This window comes from Hemiscyllium ocellatum, chromosome 31 (genome assembly GCF_020745735.1).
Source record: "Hemiscyllium ocellatum isolate sHemOce1 chromosome 31, sHemOce1.pat.X.cur, whole genome shotgun sequence".
Taxonomy (NCBI): Eukaryota; Metazoa; Chordata; class Chondrichthyes; order Orectolobiformes; family Hemiscylliidae; genus Hemiscyllium; species Hemiscyllium ocellatum.
Window position 1 is genome coordinate 50,163,492 of NC_083431.1, and position 23,245 is coordinate 50,186,736.

At 41.2% G+C, this 23,245-nt stretch overlaps 1 protein-coding gene across 1 annotated transcript in view; it reads left to right on the forward strand.

The window, feature by feature from the left end:
• ankfy1 (ankyrin repeat and FYVE domain containing 1) overlaps positions 1-23,245 on the forward strand; it is an 83,382-nt gene that overhangs the window by 51,285 nt on the left and 8,852 nt on the right. Inside the window, exons 11-22 of the mRNA XM_060847908.1 lie at positions 1,205-1,302; positions 4,188-4,401; positions 5,141-5,239; positions 5,654-5,807; positions 5,990-6,158; positions 14,133-14,251; positions 15,231-15,387; positions 16,671-16,871; positions 18,695-18,871; positions 20,057-20,204; positions 21,974-22,064; positions 22,418-22,542. Coding sequence (XP_060703891.1) covers positions 1,205-1,302; positions 4,188-4,401; positions 5,141-5,239; positions 5,654-5,807; positions 5,990-6,158; positions 14,133-14,251; positions 15,231-15,387; positions 16,671-16,871; positions 18,695-18,871; positions 20,057-20,204; positions 21,974-22,064; positions 22,418-22,542 — 1,752 coding nt within the window. The remainder of the gene's footprint in view (positions 1-1,204; positions 1,303-4,187; positions 4,402-5,140; positions 5,240-5,653; positions 5,808-5,989; positions 6,159-14,132; positions 14,252-15,230; positions 15,388-16,670; positions 16,872-18,694; positions 18,872-20,056; positions 20,205-21,973; positions 22,065-22,417; positions 22,543-23,245) is intronic.

Sequence of the window (23,245 nt, forward strand, 5' to 3'; positions counted from 1 at the left end):
TCCTGCTGCACAACCATGCTATTCGCCTTCAGCATGTTTATCATTGAATAGTTCCGCTGTTCCACAATATGATGTTCTTTACTCTAGCATAGTAGGTTTGGTTAGGAGTCATTAGATACTCTCATGAAGCTCGAATGTAATATCAATGAGGGAAGTTTCTGTGAACCTGTGTTGTTTGAGCTGCAGCAGTTCTGATCATGTAGCTTTCCAAAGTAGCCCACTGATAACACCCCAGTTCACTGTTTGGCAACTTCAGGGAAAACACCAACTCTTTATTGTCGGAGTTATTCACACAACTTTCCAGAATATATCTCTGGTTGGTTGCTTTTAGCATGTTAATGTTTAAACACTTCTCACATCTGTGCCTGTGGTATGAAAGTCATTTTGGGAATTATTTCCAAGAGCATTGCATCTGCATGTGCTGCTTGCAATTTTTCCAGTATAACTACCTAAGATTACTAACAGCAACTCGTTGTTTCAATTTGAGGCACCCTGGTCTGCAAGAAACTCCTGAGTTGTAGAATCCCTACAGTCATATTGTAATTGCCAGTGGTGTTGAGGCCAGTTTGTGAAGGGAGTTTTTGTGACACCGTGGTAGTATCCCTACCTCCGACCTCGAAGACCAGGTTCCAGTCTTACCTCAGGACTTGAAGACCTTGTAATGGGCATTTATAACACTGCCTAACAAGTTGTTGATTATTAGCCTGCACTCATACGCCTAATGCAGGTGATAGAAGCAAGAGTCTCCTTTTTCATGTGGAGCTCTGGTAGCTGGAGTGTAACAGCCTCCCTGTGGTAACAGACTCCCACATGCTGGTTCTTAACACTGGCTTTATTCTGTGACAAGTGTGAAACTCCTCTGTATTACAGATAATTCTGCAAACTTTCCAAAATTGTAACAAAGGTTACTATTTGACTAACAAGGTAAATTCTAGATATTCAGTTAATAATAGAAAGTATGGCCTTTAAAATGGTGACTGAATTTGTTTTAATTATTCCTCAGCCTCTAACCTTCAGCTCAGTCTTGACTCAGCATGTAAATTGCTATAGAATGTTAACAATCTGTAAAACTTGTGATACTGGATGTTGAGTATAAATTGAGGTGTCAATTATCTAACTAAAGTAGTAATCAATGGGATATCTTTCCAACCTATTATACTCTTTAGAGGCTTCTAACATAGTAAACCACGTTTCACTCTGCTAGGGAATTGTCTAATGCAAAGGGCATCGGAGACTGAAAATGAAGCTGCTGCACTCTTCCTGGTTGCTCATGGGGCTAAGGTTAACCACACCAATCAGTTGGTGAGTCTTTTGAAGTTAATATTTTAAGGAATTGTCTTTAACTTATGTTTTTCCCTCCATTTAAATCATTTATCCAAATACAGTACATTAATGGTTCGCAACTTCTGTTGTGTATGGGCTGCGTTTGCTTTGTCTCTCAATTGATTACATAGAACAGAGTTTAACATAGAGTAGCTGCAGTGGAGAATGAAACTGCTTAAGTAGTTTTGCATATGCTCACAGAGCAAGTGCATGTTTCCCTCCGTTAATGGGTGAAGGTACCACTTAGTATGTTGACAAACCAGTCAGACAGAAGAACCCCAAAGAGGTTTATGATAGCTTGTCTGAATTAGGGTGAAAGGAGAAATTTACCAAAAAAACTTCTCCCCTGTTTTGTTATCCAGTCACCCTGATTGAACATGTGGACAAGATGTGAATTGGAAAAGAGGGACTTGAACATTGAGTCTTAGCTACAAGCCTTCAACCTGTTGCTTGTAACATGCTTTAGAAAGTAATTATTCGGGGCAAATAATATCTCCCTTTCCAGATATCTATGTATTTCTACACTTAGTTCCAGTTGACCCTACTACAAAATGTGCCATATTTGACTGAATTGGAATTGAATGTAAAAGAAGGGAGATTATGCTTGAGTTATGCAGGGCATTGGTGAGATTTCATTTGGCGGACTGTTGGGCAGCAAGATCAAGGCAAACTAAAACAGTCTATCACTAATTTCATTGGTGTAAATCCCAAACATTCAAGACTCAAAATTGCCCCATTTTTCCTAACCAGACTTTAAGAAGAATAGATATTAGACTCCAAAGTTTTATAACTTAGATATAGCAGTTTATTCTTAATATTGTAACTTTAACAGAGCAAAGCTAAGCCCTAAGATAATCTAATTTAATGTTCATGATTTAAACCCAACTCCATACCCCAACTCAGACCCAGTTAAGGGATATTTTAAAAAGAAAATGAGTTGTAACTGGCCAGTTCAATAATGTTTCAACACTTGAGTATCTGGTCTCTGTGAAACCCTGAGTGCTGCATTTATATTGCAGGGACAAAAGATTGCGTCTTATTCAAATTTCCAAGTCACTGGTTAATGCAAACAGCTTCCAGCAGGATCTAATGAACATTCACTTTATTTTTTATAAACTGTGATTATTTTCTCCGGAAGTTCCACAATTCTTGTAATTACATAGGAAACTTGAGCAAAACTAGCGTACAGCCTTGCAGTCCAGCAGCTTCCAAGCACATAGCCTTCTACCCCAAAAACCAAGTCAAAACCAATCAGTCTATGGCTAACCTTTTTCCCCACATTGAGATTGGCCGGCCAGCACTGGCCTCCCCTTTATTGACCAATGCTGCGTCCAACCAACTGCCAGTCCTTGAGTTTAAAATGTCCTGGTGCTGAAATGTCTGCAGTCATTTTACAGTAATGAATGCATTATCTTTCCAGGCCAGTTCCCACATATGCAAACCTCAATTGGTTTGCATTTTCCTCCTTTTCAAAATAAGCTGCTGCTCAAAGTTAAAAGTTTTTGTTTTGATTCTCAACTGCAGTTTGTAGTCCCAAATCAAAAATGAGAGAAATAAAGAAACACTGGCCTCAACAGTATACAGTGTGGTCACCTCGCTTGTAGAAGGATGTTAATGCATTGGAAGCAGTTCAGAGAAGATTCACTAACCCAGTTTGCTGGGTAGCTGGTTTGCAGTGTAGAGTGGCCCTAACAACATGGATTCAACTCCAACGCAACTGGAGATTACCATGAGACCCCAACAAAAAACATTTTTTAGAATTTCCTCCCTCAAAAAGTGGCAGTTGCAGAATCTTTAAATATTTTTGTGGCAGAGGTCGAGATTTTTGCTTATCAAGCAGTTGAAAGATTAATGGGGATATGCAGGAATTTAGAGTTGAGATTAAAGTTTAGATCAACCATGATTTGTGTTGAATGGTGAAGCAGACTCAAACTGCCGAATGGCCACCTCTTGTTCCTTGTTTGGATCACGATTGAACTCTTGCCCCCCAACACATATCTTCAACTTTGACAAAATTAATTTGCAGTTTGTGACCTGAATTTTGCAGAACTAGTTATCTGCAGAATAGGCCTTACTATTCCTATGTTGCATTGTCTGTTCCTCCACATCTTACAAAGGAGGACAGGATCAGCATTGAAAGACTTCAGTTAAGTGACGATGCAGCTGGAATTGGTGTATTCAGAGCAGAAAAAAATTAAGGGGGAGTTTTAAAGAGATGCTCAAAATGATAGAAGATAGTGAGAAACTGTTGTTAAAGGTAGCAAAATCAATAGCCAGAGTACAGTTTTGAGGGTATTGGCCAAACATTCTTAAGTGTAGCTATTTGATTTGGAAAGTATTGCTTTAAAGTGTATTGAGAGCAATATTTTAAGGATTTAGAAATGAAATTGGATAAAGTCAATTCCAGTTGTTCCTATTTTTGCCCTTCGTAAAGTCGCATAATGAAATTAATTGCGGGGGTATGGGAAAAGTGTAGGAAAGTGGGCAATTTGGATAGCTCTTTCTAAGCTATCCAAATAAGGATGCAAGCTGATTGGCTGCCTTGTTTCATTCCAGTTAATTTCTGTTTTGGGCACAAAGATTGTCCATTTAGTACCAATGGTCCTCTTTTTATATTTGTTACAAAATATACATTGAGATTAGCGGGTGAAGAAAATTATTTTCCATATCAAATGCTAACCTGTCGTAGAGCCTTAAAGGCTGCATACATTGATTATTCCTCAATGAGCAACTCTGTGTAGCACAAATTCAGACTTTGTTTTTCTCTAAAAATTAATTTGCATTCCATGGTAAAATCTCTGACTGCACTGTTCTTCTCCATTTCCCTGTCCATCTCTCCTCCCCTCCTGCTGTGCTTTATCTAGGGTGAGACTCCCCTGCACACAGCATGTCATCGTGGCTTGGCAAATCTCACTGTAGAACTACTACAGCATGGAGCAAATCCCAACATTCAAACCAAGCGACCGCTTTCTGTCGGTACAGGTTTGTCACCGGACGGTCTCTCCCTGCAGACTCCACTTCACATGGCAATAGCACATAACCATCCTGACGTGGTGTCAGTGATACTGGAGCAGAAAGGTAGGGTTACTCCTCCCTCACTAATCTTAACCACCTTGGTATCAATTATCATTCTTAATTGTGAGGGAACGGTAACTTGTCTACAGGTGGTTGAGCATTGCTTGGACACATTGAGAGGCAAACTTAAGTTTTTTATTTGGATCTCCAGGCTCTCCCTTTTTATTTGTCTCTCCTTCCCACCCCAAAAGAGTTTTTGTTGGGGATTTGCCTAGTCATAACTTTAGAAGTTTTTTTATTCTTGATAAAACTTTGATACTCTGCGAAATAAGATCAATTTGCACTATCTCAATGTGGGTCTTGTAGCGAGGTGGTAGTGTCCCTCCCTCTGGGCCAGAAGATCAGGTATGAATTTCTACCCGTTCCAGAGATATATAATAACATACCCCAAACAGATTGATTTTAAAATATCTTTTGTCAATGACTTTGTTTCTGTGGTTTGAAATATTGTGATGTACTTTAAAGCATTGCCATAGAAATACAAAACCATTAATATTTCAGAAGTAATTTAAATTTTCAAAGCATGTCTGTATAAACATTTATGTAAAATATTTTGGGACATAGCATTGTAACATGCTTACAAAGTTGGCAAGATTTGATCACTTCAAGACCTGACCGTTAAGTAGTTGCTTTTGAACTCTTGCTTCGGTCCAATCATTTTATGCCAATCATAATTGAAACTGGCTTTTTGATCTGAAAAACAGAGGTGAAGAAGACTAATGTTTTTTTCTATTGAACTCAGCAAATGCACTTCATGCTACCAGTAACCTACAAATCATTCCTGACTTCAGTCTCAAAGATTCAAGAGATCAAACAGTCCTTGGGCTGGCTCTATGGACAGGTACCTGTGAATGTACATTGTGTTAAACTCCTTTCCTTTTATCCTTGTGACTGACTTTTTGGAAATTCTTTATAAATATTTGTTTCAGTGCAGTGGGTGTTCTTGTAACCTGGGGTGATCCTGATGTGAAGGGGCAGGAAGATATCTATAAACTGTCATGATCCGATTTGATGTTATTGGCGATAGTGATTTGATAAGTTGGTAGGGTATTTTGCAGTCAAAATACATTACCCTATATCTTTTGCGAAACATGGCTCAGCTTAATCCACATCAGTCAATTTAAAAGATCTCTGGGGTGACCTCAGAATTTTTTTGGGAAAGAAATTGCAAGTTGCATTTTAAATAATCCCATGACTTCTCTGCAATGTGAAGTCTAAAGGTTTAACCACCGGACTAACTGCACTCTCCCTGCAGGCATGCATACAATCGCAGCTCAGCTGCTGGGTTCAGGGGCTGCCATTAATGACTGCATGTCAGATGGTCAGACTCTACTGCACATGGCAATTCAGAGGCAAGACAGCAAGAGTGCCCTCTTCCTCCTTGAACACCAAGCTGATATAAACATTCGGTAAGTAAGTTACTGCATAATACATTGTACAGAAGGAAATTGTGAAGAGTAATCTGTATCTTTTTGCACAATTAATCGCTTATTCTAATTCTGTTTTCATTACTAACCTTTTCCCCATAATAAATATTTCTTAATCGTTTCTCTCTTTTTTTTGGTCTTGATGTTTGTTTTATTTTTGTCAGAACCCGTGACAGTGAGACAGCTCTTCAGTTGGCCATCAAGAACCAGTTGCCACTTGTGGTTGATGCTCTTTGTACCCGTGGTGCAGATATGTCTGTACCAGATGAGAAGGGAAATGCACCATTGTGGCTTGCCCTGGAGAGTGGGCTTGAGGACATTGCCTCCACCTTGGTAAGTGCACTTGATGCTGGGCTGAACCCTTTTCATAGCATCAAGTGCTCCAGGTCCATGCAGTAAAGATTGAAAATACAACTTTTTTGATGTAAAACATCCCAACCTTTTGGATGTTAAAATAGTAGTGTCAAGCCAGTAACCTCCCCCTGTCAGGAACATGAAACCCATCGTTAATTCAAGTTTTCTCAGTCCTACCAAGCATCACGCTATGTACTCTGCTTGCTTAAAGATATTGTGCTTTGATAGGCTGAACAGCCAGTTTGTACACTGCTAACCTCATCTAGTCAATGCCTGTTAAACCTCTACACACACTCCCTTGTATTCTATTCATCTTGCTTATTGACGTAGTTTTCGAAGGGTGGCATGGTGGCTGTGGTTAGCACTGCTGCCTCACAGCACTAAGGACCCAGGTTCGATTCCAGCCTATGACAACTGCCTGTGTGGAGTTTGCACATTCTCCTCGTGTCTGCGTGGGTTTCCTCCCACAATCCAAAGATGTGCAGGTTAGGTGAATTAGCCATGCTAAATTGCCTGGAGTAATTATGTGCATTAGTCAGGGGTAAATGTAGGGTAGGGGAATGGGTCTGGGTGGGTTACTTTTTGGGGGGTCCATGTGGACTTGTTGGGCTAAAGGGCTTGTTTCCATAATGTAGGGGATCGAATCTAATCCCTTTCACCTCAAGCTATTGACCTTCCTTTTTAATTACATCCGTTCACTTCGACTACTCCGTGAGGTAACGAGTCTAGCATTTTAACATTTGTAAAGAGGTTTGTGTTGAATTTTAGAGTTTCATGTTTTACTGGTGACTTGTGATCAGAGTTTGAGAGATACTCCTCCTTCCCTACCTTTCCCCCCCACCCCCACCCCCACCCCCACCCCCACCAATCCCAACTCAAGTGGAAATAATTTCTCTCTTTTTAAATCAATTGAACCCCTTAATAATAATTCAAGACCGCTTTCGGGTCATCATCTGCCTATTTCTTGAGGAAGAGTGGTAGTGATAAAACAAAGAAAATTTACAGCTCAGGAACAGGCCCTTCGGCCCCTCCAAGCCTGAGCGGATCCAAATGTACTGTCTAAACCTGTCGGTCAATTCCTAAGTATCTGTATCCCTCTACTCCCCACCTTCTCATGCATTTATCCAGACTCATGTTAAATGAATCTACCGTGCCTGCCTCTACCACCTCTGCTCCAGGCGCCCACCATCCTCTCTGTGAAGTACTTGTTGCCTGTATCCCCCTTTAAATTTTCCACCTCTCACCTTGAAAGCATCACCTCTTGTTATTGAATCCTTCACCCTGGGAAAAAGCTCGTCTCTGTCCACCCTGTCTATATCCTTCATGATTTTATAAACTTCAATCAGGTTCCCCCAATCTTTTTATTTCTATTGAAAATAAACCTAACCTATCCTCTCTTCATAGCTAGCACCTTCCATACCAGGCAACATCTTCGTAAACCTTCTCTGCACCCTCTCCAAAGCGTCCACATCCTTTTGGTAATGTGGTGACCAGAATGTACACAGTATTCTAAATGCAGCCGAACCAATGTCTTGTATAATGTTAACGTGACCTGCCAGCTCTTATACTCAATACCCCATGAAGGCAAGCATACTATATGCCTTTTTGACCACTCTATCCACCTGTTCAGCAACGTTCAGGGTACAATGAGCCTGCACTCCTAGATCTCTCTGCCCATCAACTTTTTCCAAGACTCTTCCCTTCATTGTATAATTCGCTCTAGAATTAGTCTTGCCTAAATGCATCACCTCCCATTCGTCTGGGTTGAAAACCATCTGCCATTTTTCCACCCAACTCTCCAGTCTTTCTATATCCTCCTGTATTCTTGACCGTCCCTTATGCTTTCTGCTACTCCACCAATCTTCGTGTCATCTGCAAACTTGCTGATCAGACCAACAGTGCCCTCTTCCAGATCATTTATGTATATCACAAACAACAGTGGCCCCAACACTGACCCCTGTGGAACACCACTGGTCACCTTTCTCCATTTCGAGAAACCCCCTTCAACTACTACTCTCTGTCTCCTGTTGCTCAGCCAGTTCTTTATGCACCTAGCTAGAACACTCTGCACACAATGTGACTTCACTTTCTCCATTAGTCTACCATGGGGAACCTTACTAAAGTCCAGGTATATGACATCAATAGCCCTTCCTTCATCTATCAACTTGGTCACTTCCTCGAAGAACTCTATCAAGTTGGTAAGGCATGATCTCCCCCGTACAAAACTATCGCTGATAAGCCTATTCTTATCTAAATATAAATAGATCCTATCCCTCCGTACTTCTCCAGCAACTTTCCCACCACCGATGTCAGGCTCACTGGTCTGTAGTTACCTGGAATATCTGTACTACCCGCCTTGTACAGGGGGACAACATGAGCAATTCTCCAGTCCTCTGGCACCTCACCTGTATTTAAGGCTGCCACAAAGATATCTGTCAGGGCCCCAGCTATTTCCTCTCTCGCCTCCCTCAGCAACCTGCAATAGAATCCCATCTGGTCCTGGGGATTTGTTCACCTTAATCTCTAGCCTACCCAACACCTCTTCCCTACTTATGTCAACGTGAACCAGAGTAACCAAACTTCTATCTCTAATCTCAAGATTCATGTTCCTCTCCTCCGTGAACACTGATGCAAAGTAATCATTCAGAATCTCACCCATTCTCTCAGATTCGACACACAGCCTTCCTTCGTTATCCCTTAGTGGACCAATCCACCATTGTCAGCTGATGATTTCTAATGTGATGCATTTTGGGTAGCTCTGATCTCTCATGGATACTAAGCTTTGCTTTAAATGTCTTATTTACTTGTCCTTGTTCACATTGCATGTTAAGGAGGATTGCAAGTTCACAGCCTGTTGTGTAGAATTACATATAAACCAATTCAGAGATCATTAATTGAAATTGAATATGCCAGATTTGTAAGCCTTCATTGTTCCAATTACTTTGCTAACAGCAAATGGAATGTGGGTTAAGTGTTACATATAATAAGAACCATTTGAGCAATGGTTAGGTAACACTTCCCTGTAACTAGTGTCACCAAGTTACTGGAGGGTAGTACCTGTCATATTGGTGCCAATGGAGATGGGGACTGGGAAAGGGACAATGTAAAATGCTCTACAGCTCACTCCTCCTGGTAATGTGAATTAGTGATTGGGACCAGGTGAATCCTGTTGACTACGAGGCCCTTGATTTGGTTGTTAACCCGGAAAGACCAATATAACTAGGAGATTTTGAATCTCCTCTGTTCAAGTGACTGACTGTGAGTTGGCTGACTACAGCCAGTGTCCTGTGCACCAGTAAATAAAGAGTGACTTGGTGATCGGATACTGTTCTCTGTGCAGTCATTTCATGAGCCCGTGACACTGAAATTGCAACAACAATGAATCCAGAAGAGTTCAATAAGAAACTTATAACCTGACCAGCATTTTGGACTTGGACTCTGTTTCTTTTTAAAAAAAACATACCCAAGATGATGATTCACACCTATTATAGACCTTTTTGGAAATAAGAGAGGTAGATTCTGGGTGTGTGTAGTCACACCCACTCTGTTGTTTTCTTGCCTGAGAAAAGAAAACCACTTTTTGTATTTGTGCTGGAATAGGCTCTGGTGATGATTTTTAATCAAACGCTGTGCTTCCAAAACTGTAAAAGCATTTAAGCTTGTGAATCAAGCATGTTGGTATATGTGGCCCCACTAATTTTCTACATAATTTTGTTGTACCATGCTCTCTCCCCGATGCAAGCATCCTCTCCTTTTTAGCTGCACTAGAGAGTCTAAAAGCAGAAATTTTGCTTTACTGTATTTCATCAGGTGAAAGTTATGTCCAAAACCCACTAGTCTTAGCTTGTCTAACTTGAATCAAATCATTGTCACACTAAAATTGCAATTTCTGTGCCAAGGTAAGACAGTATAGAAAAATTTGTAATCTGGCTTGCATCAGGATTGGGTGGTGTCCATTTTTAAAATGTATGACGACAATATGAATTGAATGAAAACATGCCTTGACATTCTGCAACTTTCAGAATCTTTGAGCCTTCCACCTTGTGACTTGCCTCACTGTAAACACTGAAGGGAAAATGTACTTTAACTGTTTAGATCTTTTGCAATGACTTCCAACTGAGAGCATTGGTAGTTTTATGTAGTAACTGTGATGTTTGATGGGTATATTGGAGCATTCCAATTGGAAGGATGCTGCATTATTTTACTGTTTTTGGGTTGTCACAAATGGTGTCAAGTAATGTGGTCCATGCAGAAAAAATTAGATTAGATTAGAGTGTGGAAACAGGCCCTTCGGCCCAACGGGTCCACACCGACCCGCCGAAGCGTAACCCACCCATACCCCTACATTTACCCCTTACCTACCCACACCCCTTACCTAACACTACGGGCAATTTAGCATGGCCAATTCACCTGACCCGCACATGTTTGGACTGTGGGAGGAAGCCGGAGCACCCGGAGGAAACCCACGCAGACACGGAGAATGTGCAAACTCCACACAGTCAGTCGCCTGAGTCGGGAATTGAACCCGGGTTTCTGGCGCTGTGAGGCAGCAGTGCTAACCACTGTGCCACCGTGCCACCCATTTGTGACTCAGTAATGGCACTCTTACTTCTGTTTACAAGGCTGTGGGTTCAAGTCCCTTTACAGAGACTTGGGCATCATCTTTAGGTTGGGAGTGCTGCACTTTGAGATCCCATCTGCCCTCTCCGGATTTAAGATTCCATTGTATTAATGGAAGAGAGGAGATCACTGTGTCCTGGCTAATATTTACTCCTCTCAGTTATTACCAAAACAGATTGCCTGACTGTTATCCTAATGCAGTGTGTGGGATTTGTGCAAGTTTCTTTTTTCATAACGGGGACTACACTTTGAAAATAATTTCTATAACATTCAAACACTTGGAGCTTCCTATGATCACTAAAATGTATTGTGTAAATACAGTTTATTTTACCTGCCAGATAAACCTTTGGAAGAGTAGAAGAGGCTTTTAAATTTGAAAAGGTTGTGTGATTCATTGTGACAATGTATTTATTCTTTCCTTGTTTAAGAACTGTCATTATATGGAAGTGCAGGGATCCTGCAGAGTTTAGTCTGCGCTTAACTTCAGTTAAAAATGTGCATTACACATCCATGGAGGGATTTTGTTTTTGATTTGGACTATACTTCCACCTGTCCAATGCCTTCAATCACTTTGTGTGTGCTTGGGATATTACTTCTCTATGATTTCGCAGATAAGGTTAAGAATAATCTGAAAAGATTAAGTACATGAAGAGTAAGACGGTAATTGGAGACAGGGTAGGGCCCCTTAAAGATCAAAATAGCTGTCTTTGTGCTGAAACTAGGAGATGGGAGTGATATTTCGCATAATCTTTTACTGTGGAGGAAGAAATGGAGGCCAGAGAAGTTGGGGAAATAAACCATTGATGTTTCAAACTCTTCACGTTATCAAGGAGAAAGTTCTGTAGACCTTGGAGAATATAAAGGTGGAAAAATCTCTGGGTTCTGATCTAATGTATCCCAGAACATTCTGGGAAGTTAGAGGAAATTGAGGCCCCTTGCAGAAATATTTGCAATATCTATAACTATAGTTGAGATGTCTCATGACTGGAGGGTGGCTAATGTTGTGCCTCTTTAGAAGGGTTGTAAGGAGAAACTAGGGAACTGTAGACCTGTGAGTCTGACTTCAACTGTGGGTAAGTTGATGGCGATTCTAAAAGGATCGGATTTCAACATTCAGAGGACCAAAAAATGTTTAGGGATAGTCAGCATAGTTTCATGTGAAGAAAATTGTCAAAAAAGTTGAGTATTTTGAGGAAGTTATCAAAGATGGAGAGCAAAGCTATAGTTTACTTGGACTTTACTAAAGCCTTTGACAAAGTTCAGCCTGATAGACTAATGAAGTTGGGTCAGTGGGATTGCGCGAGCTGGCCAATTGGATACATAACTGGTTTAACAGCAGGTGTTAGAGAGGTGGTGGAGGGTTGTTTTTTTTGGACTGGGAAGTCTGTCACCAGCAGTGTTCCACAGGATTGGTTCTGGGTCCTCTTTGAATCATTTATATAAATGGTAAAATATGAAATATAGGCATGGCTAGTAAGTTTGGTGGCATAATACAGTGAAGAATGTTTTAAGATTACAAAAGGATCTTGATCAAATGGGTCAAGGGCTGAATAATGGCAGGAGGAGTTCAATTTGGACAAATGTGAGGTATTGCATTTTTGTACAATAGATAAGGACAAGATTTGCACAATTAATGTAGGACCTTGGATGGTATTGTCGAACAGAGCGGCCTAGGGATTCAGGTACATAATTCTTTGAAGTTTGCGTCACATGTAGACGGGCTTATGCCCGAAACATCGACTCTCCTGCTCTGCGGATGCTGCCTGACCTGCTGTGCTTTTCCAGTGCTACACTGACTCTGAAGGAGCAGTGCTCTGAAAGCTCATGCTTCCAAATAAACCTGGTGGTGTGATTTTTAGCTTTGTCCACCCCAGTCCAACACTGGCTCCTCCACATCTTGTCTTGATTGCTCTGTCCTTTTGAGTATAGGAGTTGGGAAGTCATGTTGAGGTTGTTTAGGACATTGGTGAGGCCTCTTCTGGAGTACTGTGTCCAATTCTGGTCACTGTTATAGGATGGATATTATTAAGCTGGCTAGGATTCAGAAAAGATTTACCAGGATGTTGCCAGGTATGGAATGTTTGAGCTATAAAAGAAATGCTGGGACCTTGTTTACTAGAGCACAGGAGATTGTGAGGTGACATTTTTTTTTAGAGGTTTACAAAATTGAGGTGTAGGTAGGGTTAATGGCAGGTGCCTCTTCCCAAGAATGGGGGATTCAAGACTAAAGGGCATATTTTTAAGGTGAGAGGAGAAAGATTTAAAGACATGAGGGGCAAATATTTTACAGAAGGTAGTTTGCATGTGGACTGAATTTCCTGGGGAAGTGTGGATGCAGGTACAATTCCAATGTTTAAAAGACATTTGGATAAGTGCGTGAATAGTTAAGGTTTGGAGGGATATGGGCCAGACACAGACAAGGTGAGTTTAGTTTAGGATTATGTTCAGCTTGGACTGGACCAAAGAATCTGTTTCCATGCTGAGTGACTCTGACTCTGTGATATACCTAAACTTTCAAGTGGCATTTCACCAAGTTCCAGATGAGCAGCTTTAACTGATCTCAAAGCTGTAATGACCAAATCCTGTCTTGTGGTTGGATCAAGCTGCGCCATAACACTGCATTTGCATTGCCTCTGAGAAAGCCACAATCTGGCATTTTGTCTGTATATACCACACACACCCCACACCATTTTTTGCTAGTTAAATTGAGCACTCTGGTTTATAGAAGCAGTCCTTAAGGAGTGAAGCCTGGAGTGGTTCTTCAGAGAACCTTCAGAATGCTCTTGGTCAAAAGGCAATTGATGCTGGATCAATTTTTAAAAAAAAAATGATTGTTTTTATTCATCAACCAAAGGTGTTGAAGGATACAAAGCAAAGATGGATATATCCGTTATCATCTCCTTAATAGTGAAGGAGCTTTTTAGATTAGATTACCTTTTTTGTTGGATTAGATTACTTAGTGTGGAAACAGGCCCTTCAGCCCAACAAGTCCACACTGACCCGCCGAAGCGTAACCCACCCATACCCGTACATTTACCCCTTACCTAACACGGGCAATTTAGCATGGCCAATTCACCTGACCCACACATCTTTGGACCGTGGGAGGAAACCGGAGCACCCGGAGGAAACCCACGCAGACACGGGGAGAACGTGCAAACTCCACACAGTCAGTCGCCTGAGTCGGGAATTGAACCCGGGTCTCAGGCGCTGTGAGGCAGCAGTGCTAACCACTGTGCCACCGTGCCGCCCATATGAGCTTGAGGGACTAATTAGCCTACTCCTGTTCCAACATGGCAGACTTCACTTTCAACTGGAACCTCTGTTTAATTTCAGGTCAGACATGGCTGTGATGCAACATGTTGGGGTCCTGGACCTGGGGGATGTCTGCAGACTCTGTTACATCGAGCTATTGATGAAAATAATGAAAACTCTGGCTGCTTCCTCATTCGCAGGTGTAGATTGTGATGTTAAAACTGCTGTAATAATTATTACTTACAAAACTGCAATATAGTCGTTCAGATCTCTTCCTAACAGTCTACTTTTGTAGAATAAATTTATTGAAGCAAAGCATAAAATAAAATTCCAGCTAGTCATTACAAATGTTATAAGTCCTTAAGTTTTCTGATTATTAGTGACTTCCCAAGATTCTCCGAGCCATCCAGCTTGTGACACTGGGAGGGCAGGTACTGTGCACCCCAGCTGTTCAGATGTTCCTTGAATAAATTCATGTTTTGAAGTTGGTCATTTTGACAGAATTGAAAATGTGTTGCTGGAAAAGCGCAGCAGGTCAGGCAGCATCCAAGGAGCAGGAGATTCGACATTTCGGGCATAAGCCGTTCTCCTGCTCCTTGGATGCTGCCTGACCTGCTGCGCTTTTCCCAGCAACAGATTTTCAGCTCTGATCTCCAGCACCTGCAGTCCTCACTTTCTCTACTTTGACAGAATGGCTAGTGACGTAGCCTTTGCTTTCTGCTGTTTTCATAATTTTTTTGGGGGGATCTCTGATAACTGGTGTTCATGATCTGTAAATGAGAGCGATGAATTAACCCTGACCCCCTCCCTAGTGTTGTTTCGTGAATGAGCTTCTCTTCTGAAGATTAAGACAAAAGGGCAAACGGTCTAGAGTTCCTGAAAACAGGCTCAAACAAATGTTTAAATATCAGTGTCCGTTTCTTGAACTGTACTTCATTTTTTAAAAAAAATCCTGCAAATTGTACGAGCTTTTACAATTTAAAATCCAATAACTCCATGATATTTCAAAATGTGGTGCAAATAATGCGCATTTGATTCATGGCTAGATATTGATCCCCGTGGATGAGGAAGAATGATTCAGTATTTTTCCACTGCTAAATCGATTAGAAATCTTAGCCATAACACTCAAATCAGTGGATACACCTGTAGAGCCATAACAACTTTCTGTTTCACTTCCAGCGGGTGTGATGGAAACAGTCCAAGGCGACCAGGTCCCAATGGTGAAGGTGATGAAGAGGCACGTGATGGACAGACACCATTACACATGGCAGCAAGCTGGGGCCTTGAAGAAATAGTGCAGTGCCTTCTGGAGTTTGGTGCCAATGTAAATACACAGGTCAGTGATTTGTATACGAGAGACTACTCAATTCAAATATATTTTGGCTGGTTGTACTTAACTGGACATGCTGAGCTAGGTTTAAACATTCCTAGCCAGGGACCGAAACGTTTGCAGCAAAATCTTCCAGTTCGGCGAACAGAACCACAACAACGGACACCCGAGCTACAAATCTTCAATCAGACTTTAAACATAAATTTTGCTGTCTCTGTCCTTGCACTATTGTTGCTGCGATGACCCACTTTTAAGCAATGGATGAATCACCTGAAGTATTTTGACTTTTTTTCCCTTGTATAAAACTTGGTTTCGGGAAAAATTATTAAAGGGTACTGGTCACAGAAAATGGGGGAAATATGAAGAATGGAATGAGAAAGTAACAGAAGACTGATGCTTATTTGTTTCCAAATACAACTCGAACCAAGCGTGCTCATTTTTACATTGACGGTTGAAATTATTGTGCCCCAAGCCCTGAATTGCATCTTTTGGAAATATCTGTTGTCCAAATTCTGATGAAAAAGCACATCGGGTTATTGGTGACCTCTTATAACAGAAATACACAGAAACCTGAGGATTATTCAGCAGAAATTAGTGTTAGGTACCTGGGCTAAAGAGACTACTGCTGATTCCTTTGCAGAGTGGGTGAGTGTGCCTGGGCAGCCAGGTAAAGATACAGTGGAGTTCTGAACTAAAAGTGAAGTTTCATTTGTCAGTGGAGAGATTATATTCATGTTTCATATCAATGACCTTGTGTTGCAATTTCTAGTTCTGGTGAAAGGTCAGCAACCTGAAACATTAACTTTGTTCTTCTCCACAGAAGCTGTCTGACTAGAGTCTGTTCCAGCATTTTCTGGGCTCTGAATTTTTAGCAATATGACATTCACCAAAATGATATTTAAGTTGTTTATGTCCCCCTCCTTGCAGGGTTTTAATGTTGTGTTGCTGATGCTCGCTTTCCCAACTCTTATTCAAACGGCTGCTTGAGCAACGTAGCAGGTGGCAACTAAAGAATTGCTGACATAAGACATTGTTTTGGAAAAGACACAATGCTACCTTGGTTAGTTTCAGAAACTACTTTAGCCTGGTCCTGAATATTTTACTTGCCCATAAATTTAAGTATCAACAGGAATCAACAGTAGTGTTTCTGTTGTATAATGTATAACCTACCAGGTTGCAACAATAAGACAAAGCTGGTAGGACAGATCATGTTGTGAATGCTAATCTTAGTGTTAATGCCTTTGACCAATTATGCTCGGGTAACAAGCTTTCCTTTTTAAATTTTCAAGGATGCTGAGGGAAGGACTCCGATCCATGTTGCTATTAGCAACCAGCACAGTGTAATAATTCAGCTTCTGATCTCTCATCCTGATATCCGGTTAAACGTAAGGGATCGGCAGGGTCTCACGCCGTTTGCCTGTGCTATGACCTACAAGAACAACAAGGCCGCAGAGTCTATCCTCAAACGGGAGCCAGGGGCAGCTGAGCAGGCAAGAGTGACATTTACCACACTACATTTTTTTATGATTGTGGTATTTCACATTTTGATTGAAAGAAGTTGACTGGTCTGACGGCTGCAGGATTACTGAGTGTTGAGGTCTGAGTTGGAAACTTGGAGTAACTAGGTCTGAACTGAAAAAGATCAGCTTGCATATTTTAAAATTATTCAGCTTGCTGCTTGAAGCTGTTATCTATCTAAGCTAGTTATCTCTAACTAGGTAGTAAAAATACTACATTTGACACAGATATGATTTAAAAGTGAATGTGGATATGATTGTATATTAGCATAGTACTTTAATCTCTGTAACCTAGGTTTGAATCAGCTGGGTTCCCTTAATAGGTGTCTTGACTGACATCAGGTTCTGTACTGAAAACTGCCCTCAAATGTGTTGTAGTTTGACACACAGTTGGTAGCCTGGACTGACACGAGTAGTTGGAATAGAGACTGTGTTCCTAAAATGTTCTGTGGAATGAGAGATTTTGTGACTATTTTAGATTCTGTTCCCTGACGTGTGGGGAAGAGCAAATCCATTGAAAATATTGTAGCACCCAGAGTATCGAATGAGGAATTCAGCAGAAATACTTCTTTACTCTGTCTAACTTCACTTCAATTCCTACCGGTAGTGAAAGTGAATAGAATAGATGCATTTAATAAGAAGCAGGCTAAGTATATGCAGGGAAAGGGAGCAAAAGGATGAGCAAGGGAGAAGGTAGTTTGCTTGGTGCATGGCCTAGGCTTGGTACCCTTTATGTTCTGTTCAAAGATCAACTGTGTTGTTATTGTTATGATTCTAACTGATCATCTCAGACCAGTGAAATCCCAGACTAAATCCTCACTTAAATAAACCTAAACAGGATTTATTTCATTCTAATGGATTAGTCTGTCACTGGAATGTGAGCATGCAATGTTGCAGATCTTGTTTTAACAAAAAATTAACAAAACAAATTTAAAATACGACAAGCCAAATGATTTTACTTGTAAATTCCAAAATTAAGCACACAGTAGCCTTAACTTGATAGGTTTAAGACACTTAGAACTTTAATGTATTGAAGAGTGGCACATGGGCTTTAATTTTAGATAAATGTGAGATGCTGCATTTTGGAAAAGCAAGTCAGGATAGGACTTTTCACACCTTATTCAGCAACACTCCTGGGGGGTATTGCTGAACAAAGCAACCTTGGAGTGCAGACTCAGCTCCTTGAAAGTGGAGTCACAAGTTGACAGGAGAATGATGAAGGCATTTGGTATGTTTACCTTTATTGGTCAGTGCATTGAGTATAGGAAATGAGAGGTTGTGTTGCATCTGTACAGGACATTGGTTAGGCCATTATTGGAATAATGTGTGCAATTCTGATTTTCTTCCTATAGGAAGGATGTTGTGAGACTTGAAAGGGTTCAGAAAAGATGTACAAGGATGTCGCCAGGATTGGAGGGTTTGAGCTAGAAGGCGGAGTACACTGGAACTATTTTCCCTCTAACATGGAAGGCTCTTTATAAAATCATTAGGGACATGATAGGGTAAATAGTCAGGGTCTTTTTCTCTGGGGTAGGGGAATCAAAAACTGAAGGGCATTGGTTTAGGGTGAAGGGAGGAATATTTAGAAGGGACCTAAAGGAACAATGTTTTCACGCGGGGGGGTGCTGCATGTATGGATTGAGTGACCAGAGAAAGTGGTAGAGGCTGGTACGGTTACAACATTTTAAAAGGCATCTGGATGGGTATATGAATACAAAGGGATTATGGGCCTGTACAGGACATTGGTTAGACCACTATTGGAATAATGTGTGCAATTCTGATCTCCCTGCTAACAGGTTGATAACAAGGGACGAAACTTTCTTCACATTGCTGTACAGAACTCGGACATTGAGAGTGTGCTATTCCTGATTAGCGTGCAGGCTAACGTGAACTCCCGCGTGCAGGATGCATCCAAGCTTACACCACTGCACCTTGCAGTACAAGCGGGCTCTGAGATAATAGTCCGTAATCTGGTAAGCACAATGTGATGGTACACTGAGATTTCTAGAAGTGCTTATTGCCTTCCCCTGATGTACTGTAACTCTCAAATATTATGGTAGAATAAAGTAATAAACTTTGCAGCAATGTTTAAGGTTTGGGGCCAAGACCTCCTTTAGACCAGACCAATTGAGAGAGCAACGTGGATAGTGGAATACGTCTGAAGATGACCTGCAATTGTTTAACTTTGCTTGAGTGGAGACTGAATCGCTCAAGTGGCGAGGCAGGGTTAGGGGAGGCGCTCTCGCTCTCAATGAGGGCAGTCCTATATTTCCAAGACTCAGACTCGACCAGTCAAACTCTTAATACATGGTGCAAATAACAGGCATCAAGGAGGCAATGTGCTGTTTGCAGAGTGCACCTGAATGAGACACTAAAAGGAGCTGGAGAGATGCAGAGACTAAAATCATGGTTAAAACTGGCACCAGAGATAAACTAACTATATCAAGTTTTATTTGTACATGTAATGCATTGAAAAGTCCTGAAGTTGTTATACTAAACTTTTGTACAACCTTGGTCAACCCTTGAATCTGCATCTTTCTAACAGTTGGATTAGATCTAAGAAAGGCATGCAAATGTAAATGGCCATTTTTATTACATATTTCATAGGAATAGAAGTTATAAAGGAAAGAATCATTTTAAGCTTATTTTGTTGCTGGCTGCAAAACCATGATAGCTCTGTGCCCTGATTAATATTCCAGTATTTGTTTGGTCACCAGGAATAAATTGAGGTTTCACACTATTCTTATAAATGAGTCTTTGGAAACATTTTTGCTTATACAGTCTCCGTTATTCCATTTCTCCTGCCTACTCCTTGTCCTATCCCTGTCGGTGTAATGTTCGAACTCTGCAAACTGAGTGTGTGACATAGGTGAGCTTAGATTATCCGTACGTTACAACTCATTCTTGTTTTGTGTTGCACTACTGAACCTATTGATGATTATACTATGTGGTCCAAGACCCCAAAGCAAATTACTCCTGTCAGAGATGCTTTACGTTGCTAGGTATTTATTCCTCAATTATATATCCCTGTTTTCTGTTAAGTTTTATATAACTTGCTTTAATTTTTCCTTTGTCTTGCTGCTGTCAAATGAAAGTGCTGTTTTGGTTTTGATTGTTTGTGATCCATATTACCCCAGTGAGTATTTCCTGTGTTTCAGCTGCTTGCAGGGGCCAAGGTGAATGAGCTAACGAAACACCGTCAGAATGCTCTCCATCTGGCAGCTCAGCAGGACCTGCCAACTATCTGTTCGGTACTTCTGGAGAATGGTGTGGAATTTTCTGCTGTTGATGAGAATGGGAACAACGGTAGGAGATTTTTGCATGAAATGACTAAACAGTTGCTCCTTGTTTAACATGTTTTTTGAAACCACTTTCTGAACTGCACAATAAGAAGCTTTTATGACCTTTTAATACAAGACATCCTCTAGGAAGCTTGAATTTTACACTATAGCCAGAGAGGGCAATTTTAGGAACAGTCTGGGCAACACATTTTGATTCGATATATTGTAGAGATTACAATATGCAGTTCCAGAACTTGGTATGTATTCAGCTAAAGGCTTAGCTGCCAGTTAAGCAATGGAATTGAGGATTCATGAGGACAGAAATGGACAAGGAAGGAAGATATCTTTTGCATAATGGCTGTCTCCATAATACATGTTTTGTAACATTATCCATTTGCCCACAGTTGGGCTCATTTTCGGGTATTTCAATCTGGGAGCATTTTGTTATTTAACCCTTTCCTTCAATGATGTGAGGCCAGGGCCATGTAAGTGGTTGACTTCCATAGCACCTTTGACAGCTGAGCTTGGAGCTAGAATAGTCCGCCTCTGAGGTTGGATATGGTGCTGTATATGGAGCAGATGAAAAGCATTTGCGATTCTAAATGGTAGACCTGTAAGAGTAAATGAATAGAGGTCATGGAGAGTGCTGCTGAATTAAGATCTGTAAAATGAGAGTCTGAGGTTGGTGTCACATTAGTCAAGATGTTGAGAGTGAGCTGACTATCCGTGGACCCAAAACCATAGTGTTTCCCAGCAACAGCTGATCTGTATTTGAGGGGAAATGCGGAGTCTTTTGGGATCCTTACAGCACAGTGCTCGTATCCCTACCTCCTGAGTTCAACTCCCACCTGCTGCAAAGGTGTTGTAATACATCTGAGCAGGTTGACTAAAATCACTTTATGTAGAGTCTGAACAAAGGTAGCTATGCCTCATTATCTTTGGCTTACGATTCTGTCAGACTTGTGCAGTTACTTTTTGCTGTAACATGAACAGACTTTAAAAATTATCCCATTTGCTGGCTGTCGATGAGATATGGTGCTCGACAGAGTGAGGACCATTGTAAAAGAATGGAATATATCTCAAGAGTAAAGTAAAAGCTCCCTTCCCTGTCGATCAATGCTGTTATGTCTTAACACACAGTCCTGAATGCTGGAAATCTGACATTCCAAAAACAAAAGCTAGGAAAAGTTCAGCTGGTCTGGCAGGGTATGCAGAGAGAGTTAATGATGTGGGTCTGCTGTGGTTAAGTCACTGCCAGATTTGTAATATCCACTCTTCCCCACCCCTGCCAACAACTCCTGTTTGCTTAAAGTTAACTAAGGAAGCTAGTTTTGAAGTTACTGAACTTGGTACAGGCAAGCTAGTATGACTTGGATAACCGATCTGTGACTCTGGTACTGTTCAATGAACACAACAGCAAAACAATCATTCATTTGTATCAATTGTTATATAGGAGTTAAAATCTGGTCAGGTGTGGGGGTGGCTTTGTTGGGGGGGGTGGGGGGGGAGAGAAAAGAGAGAGGTGGATGGCGGGGGAGGGAGCGGGAGAGGTGGGATGGGGGGGGGGGGGGGGCGAGAGAGAGGTGTGGGATGGGGGGGGAGGGGGGGCGAGAGAGAGGTGTGGGATGGGGGGGGAAGGGGGGCGAAACACAATCTCTGGAATACTGAAAAGACCGTATTCAGGATTTGGGTTTTATTTACACACCTACTGCAACATAGGCTGTGCGACATCTTGGTGTATCTGTTTTCTGTTAGCTGAAATGAATCACTGATCTTTTAACTGTTGTTTGGCAGCTCTTCACTTGGCAGTTATGCATGGCCGCCTGAACGTTGTGCGTGTCCTTCTAACCGAATGTAGTGTTGATGCTGAAGTCTTCAATCTGAGGTATGACCGTCCAAGACTGAAGGAAGCTTATATAAGATCTAAAGTTTCCAGTTCAGTGTGTCTGTGTAGAAAGTGTGTGGTGCTCCATTGACTAAGGGTATGTTGCCTGACTTACAAAGAGATTGAAATGAATACACTAACTTTGGAATTACAGTTGGTATTAGTGATGAACCAGTTTTCACTTCACTTAAGGTTTTTGATCCAATTAAATAGCAAACAAATGTTCCACAGAATCATTAACCTCTAGCATTGCCTGCAATAAATGCTCAATGTAAAGGCTGCTGCTTTCTGTACCTACCCTCAAATCAACGTTGGGTGGTGATATTCTGATTGTTCTTTTGCCCTGTTCATAGGGGGCAGTCACCTATGCATGTCTTGGGACATTATGGGAAGGAAAATGCAGCAACCATCTTTGAACTTTTCTTGGAATGTATGCCTGACTACCCATTGGATAAGCCAGATTCTGAAGGCAACACAGGTAAGCATTCGACTGATTGGCAAAATCAGTTCCTCAGAAGTGTAGTAATATTTTTTTAAAAATCTACAGAGTATAGTGCTTACTACATTATTTTTCAAGTCTATGGTTATTGCTACTTGAGACAACTTGACCCCACTCGGGTTTAATTTTCCCTTGGTGATCCAAAATTGATGAATTATGAATCGTACTGGCTGGTCTCAGATGCATGTTTCTCAATATAGAGCAGAATTTCACTGGAATTTTAGTGCGAAGATATCCAGGAGGTGGAAGCCACATATTTAATCCTCTTATTGCAGATAGTGACTTCATAGGAAGACTCCAAGTCTGCTCAGCATCCCAAGAAGAGTATGATCCGCATCCGTGCAGGATGAAACAGTTAGAATTTGGAAGAATCCTTAAACCACAGCTGCAAAATGCTGTTGTATAACTAGGCAAATGTTGGAGTATGTACTGGAGGTGATGTGAACTTGGGGAGAGACAGAATGGAGTGACAACCATGTAGTGTTTTTTTAAAAATTTTCTTTGGCCAGTGCCTCCCCAGATTCAGTGACCATATCCCCAATGCAGTGTTACATAAATATTCTGCGCGTCTCACTTGCCTATCTCTCAGCTGATACACTAACAATATGATGCTGTACATGTTTCACTGGTGTGGATATGTCTCATGTTTATTTTTATGCAATCGGAGTGTGAGATGCAGGTA